Source organism: Salmo salar, chromosome 17 (assembly GCF_965601325.2).
Source record: "Salmo salar chromosome 17, fSalSal1, whole genome shotgun sequence".
NCBI lineage: Eukaryota > Metazoa > Chordata > Actinopteri > Salmoniformes > Salmonidae > Salmo > Salmo salar.
Genome location: NC_138307.1, coordinates 39,867,159 through 39,880,388, shown reverse-complemented (window position 1 = coordinate 39,880,388; position 13,230 = coordinate 39,867,159). Strand labels below are relative to the sequence as shown.

Sequence of the window (13,230 nt, the reverse complement as noted above, 5' to 3'; positions counted from 1 at the left end):
CCTTTAAAAAGTCCTTCCCGGTCTCTCTTCACTGTGAACGGACACGTTTTCCCCAGAACTATACTCTATTTACTGTCTTTGGTATCAGACAACGGTTTTTTCCCCACCCCCTCTCCTCAATTTCTCTTACTATTGTTTTCCATTTGTTTCTCTTGACCGATCATGGCAGCTCATTGTACCGAAGAACCGTTTCCTTTCCACGGTTTGCTCCCTAAAAAAGAGACGGGCGCAGCTTCTTATCTCACTCGCTTCCCGGAATACGATGGACGGGGTGTCCTCATCGCTATCCTCGACACCGGCGTGGACCCAGGGGCCCCGGGCATGCAGGTAAATTTACCCCGCTGCTTTTACACACTACTAGGCCTCATTCATTACAATTGTACAGTAACGACTAGCTTAGTGATTTTTTTTTTTTTGTTGTACCGGGCTCTACCTTGTTGGTCCAATTTAGCTAGTAAAACTTGTTAGAAACTACTGTTAATTTAACCTAAAAGGATTTTAGCGAGTAATTCTGTTTTTGTTTTTAACATGCCAGTCGCCGGGTCCGTCGGTAAGCGAGTTTAGTTTAGCGTAGATGGCTAATTTAACAAGCTAAGATCATATAGCAAACCATCAGAACATAATGTCCTAGTTAGATCCACAATAAAATACTGACAGCCCATTGATTTGGCCGAACTAGGGTTAATATTCCCCCTCCACCCCATAAGACTCAGATAAAAATAGATCATTATTATTGTTGCTGCCATGTTTTATTTGAAATGTTTCAGTGACTAGCTAGTGAGTTGCTGTGACTAGTGTGGTGGAACTGGGTGGTTGAACTCAGAACGGAGACGCTGATGGAAACGGGATCAAACATCTGTTGACAGCCTTCACCCAACTGTACAGGCCCTGTCCTGTCTGTCTGTCCTGTCTACCCTACCCTGTCCTGTCTGTCTGTCCTGTCTGTCTGTCTGTCCTGTCTGCCCTGCCCTATCTACCCTGTCCTGTCTGTCTGTTTGTCTACCCTGTCTAGCTACTTTCTGTCCTGTTTAGCTACTGTCTGTCTGTCTGTCTGTCTGTCTGTCCTGTCTAGCTACTTTCTGTCTGTTTGTCTACCCTGTCTAGCTACTTTCTGCCCTGTCTAGCAACTGTCTGTCTGTCTGTCTGTCTGTCTGTCTGTCTGTCTGTCTGTCTGTCTGTGTCTGTCAGAGCTTCCTAGCTACACCACTCAGTCCTCTGCTGAAGACCAAAGGTTTCTCTCTGACTCAGACATCTCTATGAGCAGGTCTATAGACTGACATCTCTATGAGCAGGTCTATAGACTGACATCTCTATGAGCAGGTCTATAGACTGACATCTCTATGAGCAGGTCTACACCAGTTGGTATAGACTGGCATCTCTATGAGCAGGTCTATAGACTGGCATCTCTATGAGCAGGTCTATAGACTGGCATCTCTATGAGCAGGTCTATAGACTGGCATCTCTATGAGCAGGTCTATAGACTGACATCTCTATGGGCATGTCTATAGACTGGCATCTCTATGGGCATGTCTATAGACTGGCATCTCTATGGGCAGGTCTATAGACTGGCATCTCTATGGGCAGGTCTATAGACTGGCATCTCTATGGGCAGGTCTATATACTGACATCTCTATGAGCAGGTCTATATACTGACATCTCTATGAGCAGGTCTATAGACTGACATCTCTATGAGCAGGTCTATAGACTGACATCTCTATGAGCAGGTCTATAGACTGACATCTCTATGGGCAGGTCTATAGACTGACATCTCTATGGGCAGGTCTATAGACTGGCATCTCTATGGGCAGGTCTATAGACTGGCATCTCTATGGGCAGGTCTATAGACTGGCATCTCTATGGGCAGGTCTATAGACTGACATCTCTATGGGCAGGTCTATAGACTGACATCTCTATGGGCAGGTCTATAGACTGACATCTCTATGGGCAGGTCTATAGACTGGCATCTCTATGGGCAGGTCTATAGACTGGCATCTCTATGGGCAGGTCTATAGACTGGCATCTCTATGGGCAGGTCTATAGACTGGCATCTCTATGGGCAGGTCTATAGACTGGCATCTCTATGGGCAGGTCTATAGACTGGCATCTCTATGGGCAGGTCTATAGACTGGCATCTCTATGGGCAGGTCTATAGACTGGCATCTCTATGGGCAGGTCTATAGACTGGCATCTCTATGGGCAGGTCTATAGACTGACATCTCTATGAGCAGGTCTATAGACTGGCATCTCTATGAGCAGGTCTATAGACTGGCATCTCTATGGGCAGGTCTATAGACTGGCATCTCTATGGGCAGGTCTATAGACTGGCATCTCTATGGGCAGGTCTATAGACTGGCATCTCTATGGGCAGGTCTATAGACTGGCATCTCTATGGGCAGGTCTATAGACTGACATCTCTATGGGCAGGTCTATAGACTGACATCTCTATGAGCAGCTCTATAGACTGGCATCTCTATGGGTAGGTCTATACCAGTTGGTATAGACTTTCAGAATATTACACTATTATATTGATACATCGCTGACAGTGACGTTAGTCTATAAATCACATTGTTTTGGTCACATAAACATGGTTAGCAGGTGTTAATGCGAGTGTAGTGAAATGCTTGTGCTTCTAGTTCTGACAGTGCAGTAATATCTAACAAGTAATCTACCAGTCCCACAACAACTACCTAATAAACACACATATAAAGGGGTGAATGAGAATATGCACATATAAATATATGGATGAGCGATGGCCGAACGGCATTGGCAAGATGCAGTAGATGGTATAGAGTACAGTATATACATATGAGATGAGTAATGTAGGGTATGTAAACATTATTAAAGTGGCTAATGATTCATTTATTAAAATGGCTAGAGATTTGAGTCGGTATGTTGGCAGCAGCCTCTCAATGTTAGCGATGGCTGTTTATCAGTCTGATGGCCTGGAGATAGAAGCTGTTTACCAGTCTGATGGCCTGGAGATAGAAGCTGTTTACCAGTCTGATGGCCTGGAGATAGAAGCTGTCTGATGGTCTGGAGATAGAAGCTGTTTATCAGTCTGATGGTCTGGAGATAGAAGCTGTTTATCAGTCTGATGGCCTGGAGATAGAAGCTGTTTACCAGTCTGATGGCCTGGAGATAGAAGCTGTTTACCAGTCTGATGGCCTGGAGATAGAAGCTGTCTGATGGTCTGGAGATAGAAGCTGTTTATCAGTCTGATGGCCTGGAGATAGAAGCTGTTTAACAGTCTGATGGCCTGGAGATAGAAGCTGTTTATCAGTCTGATGGTCTGGAGATAGAAGCTGTTTACCAGTCTGATGGCCTGGAGATAGAAGCTGTTTATCAGTCTGACGGTCTGGAGATAGAAGCTGTTTACCAGTCTGACGGCCTGGAGATAGAAGCTGTTTACCAGTCTGACGGCCTGGAGATAGAAGCTGTTTATCAGTCTGACGGTCTGGAGATAGAAGCTGTTTACCAGTCTGACGGCCTGGAGATAGAAGCTGTTTACCAGTCTGATGGTCTGGAGATAGAAGCTGTTTACCAGTCTGACGGCCTGGAGATAGAAGCTGTTTACCAGTCTGGTTTAGTTGCACTGTGTCACCAGTATGTCAAGGTGTACTCATTGTGGAAACGTGTGTGTGTGTGTGTGTGTGTGTGTGTGTGTGTTTGTTTTTCGGTCAGATAGTGTGTGTGTGTCGGGGTCAGAGTGTGTGTGTGTTTCGGTCCGATAGTGTGTGTGTATTTTATATCCTTCAACATCTGTGTCCTCTCTCTCCCTCAGACCACGACGGAGGGCAAGCCGAAGATCGTTGACATCATCGACACGACGGGCAGTGGAGACGTGAACACGGCGACGGTGGTGGAACCTAAAGACGGAGCGGTGACCGGGCTGTCCGGGAGGACGCTCAAGGTACGCCGTCCTCGCCACGCTGCCACTTCCTGGTCACGCTGCCACTTCCTGGTTACGCTGCCACTTCCTGGTTACGCTGCCACTTCCTGGTTACGCTGCCACTTCCTGGTTACGCTGCCACTTCCTGGTTACGCTGCCACTTCCTGGTCACGCTGCCACTTCCTGGTTACGCTGCCACTTCCTGGTTACGCTGCCACTTCCTGGTTACGCTGCCACTTCCTGGTCACGCTGCCACTTCCTGGTCACGCTGCCACTTCCTGGTCACGCTGCCACTTCCTGGTCACACTGCATGTACAGACTGTTAGCCTGTAGTTATTTAAACACATGTCTCTCTCTCTCTCTCCTCAGATTCCTCATTCCTGGGATAATCCATCCGGAAAGTATCACATCGGGATCAAAAATGGATATGAGTTGTTCCCTAAAGCTCTCAGAGAGAGAATCCAGGTATGGAGGGGATTTGTGTGGTCAAGTAACAAGGATTTGCACGTTGATATACACTACAAAAGTATGTGGACATCTGCTCGTCCAACATCTCGTTCCATATTCATGGGCTTTAATATGGAGTTGGTCCCCCCCCCCCCCCCTTTGCTGCTATAACAGCCTCCACTCTTCTGGGAAGTCATTAATATGGAGTTGGTCCCCCCCCCCCCCCTTTGCTGCTATAACAGCCTCCACTCTTCAGGGAAGTCATTAATATGGAGTTGGTCCCCCCTTTGCTGCTATAACAGCCTCCACTCTTCAGGGAAGTCATTAATATGGAGTTGGTCCCCCCTTTGCTGCTATAACAGCCTCCACTCTTCAGGGAAGTCATTAATATGGAGTTGGTCCCCCCCTTTGCTGCTATAACAGCCTCCACTCTTCAGGGAAGGCATTAATATGGAGTTGGTCCCCCCTTTGCTGCTATAACAGCCTCCACTCTTCTGGGAAGTCATTAATATGGAGTTGGTCCCCCCCCTTTGCTGCTATAACAGCCTCCACTCTTCTGGGAAGTCATTAATATGGAGTTGGTCCCCCCTTTGCTGCTATAACAGCCTCCACTCTTCAGGGAAGGCATTAATATGGAGTTGGTCCCCCCTTTGCTGCTATAACAGCCTCCACTCTTCAGGGAAGTCATTAATATGGAGTTGGTCCCCCCCTTTGCTGCTATAACAGCCTCCACTCTTCTGGGAAGTCATTAATATGGAGTTGGTCCCCCCTTTGCTGCTATAACAGCCTCCACTCTTCAGGGAAGTCATTAATATGGAGTCGGTCCCCCCCTTTGCTGCTATAACAGCCTCCACTCTTCAGGGAAGGCATTAATATGGAGTTGGTCCCCCCTTTGCTGCTATAACAGCCTCCACTCTTCAGGGAAGTCATTAATATGGAGTTGGTCCCCCCCTTTGCTGCTATAACAGCCTCCACTCTTCAGGGAAGTCATTAATATGGAGTTGGTCCCCCCTTTGCTGCTATAACAGCCTCCACTCTTCAGGGAAGTCATTAATATGGAGTTGGTCCCCCCCTTTGCTGCTATAACAGCCTCCACTCTTCAGGGAAGTCATTAATATGGAGTTGGTTCCCCCTTTGCTGCTATAACAGCCTCCACTCTTCAGGGAAGTCATTAATATGGAGTTGGTCCCCCCTTTGCTGCTATAACATCCTCCACTCTTCTGGGAAGTCATTAATATGGAGTTGGTCCCCCCCCCCCTTTGCTGCTATAACAGCCTCCACTCTTCTGGGAAGTCATTAATATGGAGTTGGTCCCCCCCTTTGCTGCTATAACAGCCTCCACTCTTCAGGGAAGGCATTAATATGGAGTTGGTCCCCCCTTTGCTGCTATAACAGCCTCCACTCTTCAGGGAAGGCATTAATATGGAGTTGGACCCCCCTTTGCTGCTATAACAGCCTCCACTCTTCTGGGAAGTCATTAATATGGAGTTGGTCCCCCCCTTTGCTGCTATAACAGCCTCCACTCTTCTGGGAAGGCATTAATATGGAGTTGGTCCCCCCCCTTTGCTGCTATAACAGCCTCCACTCTTCAGGGAAGGCATTAATATGGAGTTGGTCCCCCCCTTTGCTGTTAGGTCCCGGCTCGCAGTCGGCGTTCCAATTCATCCCAAAGGTGTTCGATGGAGTTGAGGTCAGGGTTCTATGCAGGCCAGTCAAGTTCTTCCATACAGATCTCAACAAACCGTTTCTGTATGGACCTGGCTTTGTGCACGGGGGCCTTGTCATGCTGAAACAGGAAAGGGCCTTCCCCGAACTGTTGCCACAAAGTTGGAAGCACAGAATCTACACGCTACACGCTTCAGCACTCAGCGGTCCCTTTCTGTGAGCTTGTGTGGCCTACCACTTCGCGGCTGAACCGTTGTTGCTCCTAGACGTTTCCACTTCACTATAACAGCACTTACAGTTGACCGGGGGGCAGCTCTAGCAGGGCAGAAATTTGACAAACTGACTTGTTTGGAAAGGTGGCATCCTATGACGGCGCCACGTTGAAAGTCACTGAGGTCTTCAGTACGGGCCGTTTTACTGCCGATGTTTGTCTATGGAGATTGCATGGCTCTTTGCTCGATCTTATACACCTGTCAGCAACAGAAATACCCAAATCCACTAATTTGAACGGGTGTCCACATACTTTTGTGTATAAATAGTGTATGCTTATATTGACCAATGAACACGTTAACAGAGGGATGTCTGTGTTGCCAGAGGGATGTCTGTGTTGCTGTGTTGCCAGAGGGGTGTCTGTGTTGCCAGAGGGGTGTCTGTGTTGACAGAGGGGTGTCTGTGTTGACAGAGGGGTGTCTGTGTTGACAGGGGGAGGTCTGTGTTGACAGGGGGAGGTCTGTGTTGACAGAGGGAGGTCTGTGTTGACAGAGGGAGGTCTGTGTTGACAGAGGGAGGTCTGTGTTGACAGAGGGAGGTCTGTGTTGACAGGGGGTTGTCTGTGTTGACAGGGGGTTGTATGTGTTGACAGAGGGATGTCTGTGTTGACAGAGGAAGGTCTGTGTTGTCTGTGTTGATGTGTTGACCAATAGAAAGAGCGGAAGGAGAAAACGTGGGATCCAGCACACAGAGCGGCTCTGGCTGAAGCGAGTCGCCGGGCAGAACAGTTTGACCTGGCTCACCCCTCCCCCTCACAGGTAACACTTTGACCTTTGCCCTCCCCCTCACAGGTAACACTTTGACCTTTGCCCTAACCCTCACAGGTAACACTTTGACCTTTGCCCTCCCCCTCACAGGTAACACTTTGACCTTTCCCCTCCCCCTCACAGGTAACACTTTGACCTTTGCCCTAACCCTCACAGGTAACACTTTGACCTTTGCCCTCCCCCACACAGGTAACACTTTGACCTTTCCCCTCCCCCTCACAGGTAACACTTTGACCTTTGCCCTCCCCCTCACAGGTAACACTTTGACCTCTCCCCTCCCCCTCACAGGTAACACTTTGACCTTTCCCCTAACCCTCACAGGTAACACTTTGACCTTTCCCCTAACCCTCACAGGTAACACTTTGACCTTTGCCCTAAGCCTCACAGGTAACACTTTGACCTTTGCCCTAAGCCTCACAGGTAACACTTTGACCTTTGCCCTCCCCCTCACAGGTAACACTTTGACCTTTCCCCTCCCCCTCACAGGTAACACTTTGACCTTTGCACTCCCCCTCACAGGTAACACTTTGACCTTTGCCCTTAACAGGTCAGTTATAGAGGTATAAATGTTTAAACAACATTGGGATTGTTCAAGTTTAGAAAGGGGAAGAAAAAAAAATTATTGAAAATCTTTTTGTTAATTACATTGTTTTTGGGTGGAGGGGTTCAAAATGTAAACTGTCACTAACAGGTCTTCATCATCCTCATCATACAGGGAAAAGCTGAAATATCTTGAGTCAATAAGTATTTAACCCCGTCATGTAGTGGTCGAAGGAAACTGTGATGGGAGACAACTGAGGATGAATCAAGTGACTCCGCAATATTAACCTATTAACCTAACCTAACCTATTAAAAACCTTCCAAAACATACTTCCTGTTTGCAGTAAACAGGGTTCGGACAAGGTGCTTAAAGTAGTTGAATTTTGTCTCTCTGAGATTCACACCTTGAAAATCTGACATGTTGGTACTTTATAATTTCAAATGAGTGAAGAACCGATAATAATCAGATATATTCATGAAAAATATTACAAAAATATGTATTGGTCTTGGAAATTAATTTGGAGGCAGACTACAGAGTTTTGTTTCCTGCTCTGGTCGCCAGGCGAGCTCATTCCACCCGCGCTGCCGCTCAGCCAGGCGAGCTCATTCCACCCACGCTGCCGCTCAGCCAGGCGAGCTCATTCCACCCGCGCTGCCGCTCAGCCAGGCGAGCTCATTCCACCCGCGCTGCCGCTCAGCCAGGCGAGCTCATTCCACCCACGCTGCCGCTCAGCCAGGCGAGCTCATTCCACCCACGCTGCCGCTCAGCCAGGCGAGCTCATTCCACCCACGCTGCCGCTCAGCCAGGCGAGCTCATTCCACCCACGCTGCCGCTCAGCCAGGCGAGCTCATTCCACCCACGCTGCCGCTCAGCCAGGCGAGCTCATTCCACCCACGCTGCCGCTCAGCCAGGCGAGCTCATTCCACCCACGCTGCCGCTCAGCCAGGCGAGCTCATTCCACCCACGCTGCCGCTCAGCCAGGCGAGCTCATTCCACCCGCACTGCCGCTCAGCCAGGCGAGCTCATTCCACCCGCACTGCCGCTCAGCCAGGCGAGCTCACTCACTCCACCCACACTGCCCCTCAGCCAGGCGAGCTCGCTCCACCCGCGCTGCCGCTCAGCCAGGCGAGCTCATTCCACCCACATTGCCGCTCAGCCAGGCGAGCTCGCTCACTGGAATCATTGTTCTTCCTCTGTCAACCATGGTTATCTGCAAGGAAACACGTGCCGTCATCATTGCTTTGCACAGAAAGGGCTTCACAGGCAAGGATATTGCTGCCAGTAAGATTGCACCTAAATCAACAATTTATCGGATCATCAAGAATTTCAGGGAGAGCGGTTCAATTGTTGTGAAGAAGGCTTCAGGGTGCCCAAGAAAGTCCAGCAAGCGCCAGGACCGTCTCCTAAAGTTGATTCAGCTGCGGGATCGGGGCACCACCAGTACAGAAATTGCTCAGAAATGGCAGCAGGCAGGTGTGAGTGCATCTGCACGCACAGCGAGGCGAAGACTTTTGGAGGATGGCCTGGTGTCAAGAAGGGCAGCAAAGAAGCCACTTCTCTCCAGGAAAAACATCAGGGACAGACTGATATTCTGCAAAAGGTACAGGGATTGGACTGCTGAGGACTGGGGTAAAGTCATTTTCTCTGATGAATCCCCTTTCCGATTGTTTGGGGGGAAAAGCTTGTCCGGAGAAGACAAGGTGAGCACTACCATCAGTCCTGTGTCATGCCAACAGTAAAGCATCCTGAGACCATTCATGTGTGGGGTTGCTTCTCAGCCAAGGGAGTGGGCTCACTCACAATTTGGCCTAAGAACACAGCCATGAATAAAGAATGGTACCAACACATCCTCCGAGAGCAACTTCTCCCAACCATCCAGGAACAGTTTGGTGACGAACAATGCCTTTTCCAGCATGATGGAGCACCTTGCCATAAGGCAAAAGTGATAACTAAGTCGCTTGGGGAACAAAACATCGATATTTTGGGTCCATGGCCAGGAAACTCCCCAGACCTTAATCCCATTGAGAACTTGTGGTCAATCCTCAAGAGGCGACTGGACAAACAAAAACCCACAAATTCTGACAAACTCCAAGCGTTGATTATGCAAGAGTGGGCTGCCATCAGTCAGGATGTGGCCCAGGAGTTAATTGACAGCATGCCAGGGCGGATTGCAGAGGTCTTGAAAAAGAAGGGTCAACACTGCAAATATTGACTCTTTGCATCAACTTCATGTAATTGTCAATAAAAGCCTTTGACACTTATGAAATGCTTGTAATTATACTTCAGTATTCCATAGTAACATCTGACAGAAATATCTAAACACACTGAAGCAGCAAACTTTGTGGAAAATTAATATTTGTGTCATTCTCAAAACTATTGGCCATGACTGGGTCCTACCAGTGGTTTATGTCCAGTACATTGGGTCCTACCAGTGGTTTATATCCAGTACATTGGGTCCTACCAGTGGTTTATATCCAGTACACTGGGTCCTACCAGTGGTTTATATCCAGTACACTGGGTCCTACCAGTGGTTTATATCCAGTACACTGGGTCCTACCAATGGTTTATATCCAGTACATTGGGTCCTACCAATGGTTTATATCCAGTACATTGGGTCCTACCAATGGTTTATGTCCAGTACATTGGGTCCTACCAGTGGTTTATATCCAGTACACTGGGTCCTACCAGTGGTTTATATCCAGTACATTGGGTCCTACCAGTGGTTTATGTCCAGTACATTGGGTCCTACCAGTGGTTTATGTCCAGTACACTGGGTCCTACCAGTGGTTTATATCCAGTACACTGGGTCCTACCAGTGGTTTATATCCAGTACACTGGGTCCTACCAATGGTTTATATCCGGTACATTGGGTCCTACCAGTGGTTTATATCCGGTACATTGGGTCCTACCAGTGGTTTATATCCGGTACACTGGGTCCTACCAGTGGTTTATATCCGGTACACTGGGTCCTACCAGTGGTTTATATCCAGTACATTGGGTCCTACCAGTGGTTTATATCCAGTACATTGGGTCCTACCAGTGGTTTATATCCAGTACACTGGGTCCTACCAGTGGTTTATATCCAGTACATTGGGTCCTACCAGTGGTTTATATCCAGTACATTGGGTCCTACCAGTGGTTTATATCCAGTACATTGGGTCCTACCAGTGGTTTATATCCAGTACATTGGGTCCTACCAGTGGTTTATATCCAGTACATTGGGTCCTACCAGTGGTTTATATCCAGTACATTGGGTCCTACCAGTGGTTTATATCCAGTACATTGGGTCCTACCAGTGGTTTATATCCAGTACATTGGGTCCTACCAGTGGTTTATATCCAGTACATTGGGTCCTACCAGTGGTTTATATCCAGTACATTGGGTCCTACCAGTGGTTTATATCCAGTACATTGGGTCCTACCAGTGGTTTATATCCAGTACATTGGGTCCTACCAGTGGTTTATATCCAGTACATTGGGTCCTACCAGTGGTTTATATCCAGTACATTGGGTCCTACCAGTGGTTTATATCCAGTACATTGGGTCCTACCAGTGGTTTATATCCAGTACATTGGGTCCTACCAGTGGTTTATATCCAGTACATTGGGTCCTACCCTGGACTCCCCTATCTGAATTGTGAATTCTCGTTATTGTACGATTTTAAAATGGCAGTTTAAACATTAACAATTGTACATTTGTCACATCCCCAGTGTGCGATTATCAATCCTGAGCAGAGTGAAATGTGTACATTTATTTATTTTTTTACATTTTGCTTCCTCACGTCTGTCCGTTTTATCGTTTTGCTTCCTCACGTCTGTCCGTTTTATCGTTTTGCTTCCTCACGTCTGTCCGTTTTATCGTTTTATCGTTTTGCTTCCTCACGTCTGTCCGTTTTTGTTTTATCAGTCTGAGAAGCTGCAGAAGGAGGAACTGATGTGTCAGTCAGAGATCCTGGCGTCTCTAGAGAAGAAGTACAACGACCCGGGTCCGGTCTACGACTGTCTGCTGTGGAACGATGGAAACACCTGGAGGTAGGAGACACGTCGTCTGCTGGATCAAATCCTTTTCACTCCCTCCTTCCTTCATTCCTCAGTTTGTAGTGACCAGGGGGCTGCAGCGGACATTTTAGAGAGTGGAGACCTGTCTTTATGCATCCTTAACACTCTACCCCCTAAACTGCTACCTCGTAACCTCTACCCCCCCCTACCCCCTAAACTGCTACCTCGTAACCTCTAACCTCTACAGGGCCGTGGTAGACACCTCAGAGACTGGGGACCTGTCCGGCTGCACGGTACTGACCTCTATAACCTGTAACCTCTAACCTCTACAGGGCTGTGGTAGACACCTCAGAGACTGGGGACCTGTCCGGCTGCACGGTACTGACCTCTATAACCTCTAACCTCTACAGGGCTGTGGTAGACACCTCAGAGACTGGGGACCTGTCCGGCTGCACGGTACTGACCTCTATAACCTGTAACCTCTAACCTCTACAGGGCTGTGGTAGACACCTCAGAGACTGGGGACCTGTCCGGCTGCACGGTACTGACCTCTATAACCTCTAACCTCTACAGGGCTGTGGTAGACACCTCAGAGACTGGGGACCTGTCCGGCTGCACGGTACTGACCTCTATAACCTGTAACCTCTAACCTCTACAGGGCTGTGGTAGACACCTCAGAGACTGGGGACCTGTCCGGCTGCACGGTACTGACCTCGTACAGAGAGAAGCAAGAGTTTGCGACTCTGGGAAACGCTGAGATGCTCAACTACTCTGTTAACGTCTACGATGAAGGAAACACTCTCTGCATCGTCACCAGCGGAGGTCAGAGTTCACCTAGATCCCTGTAGGGAATCTGTCCTTCGTCTCGTCGTCTCCAGCTGATGGGTCTCGTTTCTCTGTTCAGGGGCTCATGGGACGCACGTGGCGAGCATAGCAGCGGGTCACTTCCCGGACGAGCCGGAGCGGAACGGCGTTGCCCCCGGCGCCCAGATCCTGGCGTTGAAGATCGGAGATACGCGCCTCAGCACCATGGAGACGGGCACCGGACTCATCCGCGCGGTAGGCTGAAGGAGCTGTCAATCAAAAAACGCAACGGGACTGGCACTCCCATGAATTCATTCATTCTCCTCTGTCTGCCCCGCCTCTCTCTCTGTCTCGCTCTCTATCTCTCTCGCTCTCTATCTCTCTGTCTCTCTGTCTCTCTGTCGCTCTCTATCGCTCTCTCGCTCTCTCTCTATCGCTCTGTCTCTCTCTCTCTGTCTCTGTCTCTGTCTCTGTCTCGCTCCGTCCGTCTGTCTCTCTCTCGCTCTGTCTGTCTCTCTCTCTGTCTCTCTGTCTCTCTCTCTCTCTCTCTAGATGATCGAGGTGATTAACTATAAATGTGACCTGGTTAACTACAGCTATGGAGAAGCTACCCACTGGCCCAACTCAGGGTGAGAGAGATTATATTATACTATACTATTATATATATTATACTGTCAGGGTGACAGAGATGTTATACTCTCTGTCTGTCTGGTAACGGTCTGTCTGTCTGGTAACGGTCTGTCTGTCTGGTAACTGTCTGTCTGTCTGGTAACTGTCTGTCTGTCTGTCTGTCTGTCTGTCTGTCTGTCTGTCTGTCTGTCTGTCTGTCTGTCTGTCTGTCTGTCTGTCT

General features: G+C 48.7%; 1 protein-coding gene across 1 annotated transcript in view; it reads left to right on the top strand.

Annotated features, from left to right (window-relative positions):
- LOC145861331 (tripeptidyl-peptidase 2) overlaps window positions 1-13,230 on the top strand; it is a 46,243-nt gene continuing 33,013 nt past the window's right edge. Inside the window, exons 1-8 of the mRNA XM_082963320.1 lie at window positions 1-327; window positions 3,782-3,910; window positions 4,259-4,354; window positions 6,925-7,029; window positions 11,485-11,609; window positions 12,235-12,398; window positions 12,481-12,635; window positions 12,933-13,009. Of these exons, the coding sequence (XP_082819446.1) occupies window positions 163-327; window positions 3,782-3,910; window positions 4,259-4,354; window positions 6,925-7,029; window positions 11,485-11,609; window positions 12,235-12,398; window positions 12,481-12,635; window positions 12,933-13,009 (1,016 nt within the window). The 5' untranslated portion in view covers window positions 1-162. The remainder of the gene's footprint in view (window positions 328-3,781; window positions 3,911-4,258; window positions 4,355-6,924; window positions 7,030-11,484; window positions 11,610-12,234; window positions 12,399-12,480; window positions 12,636-12,932; window positions 13,010-13,230) is intronic.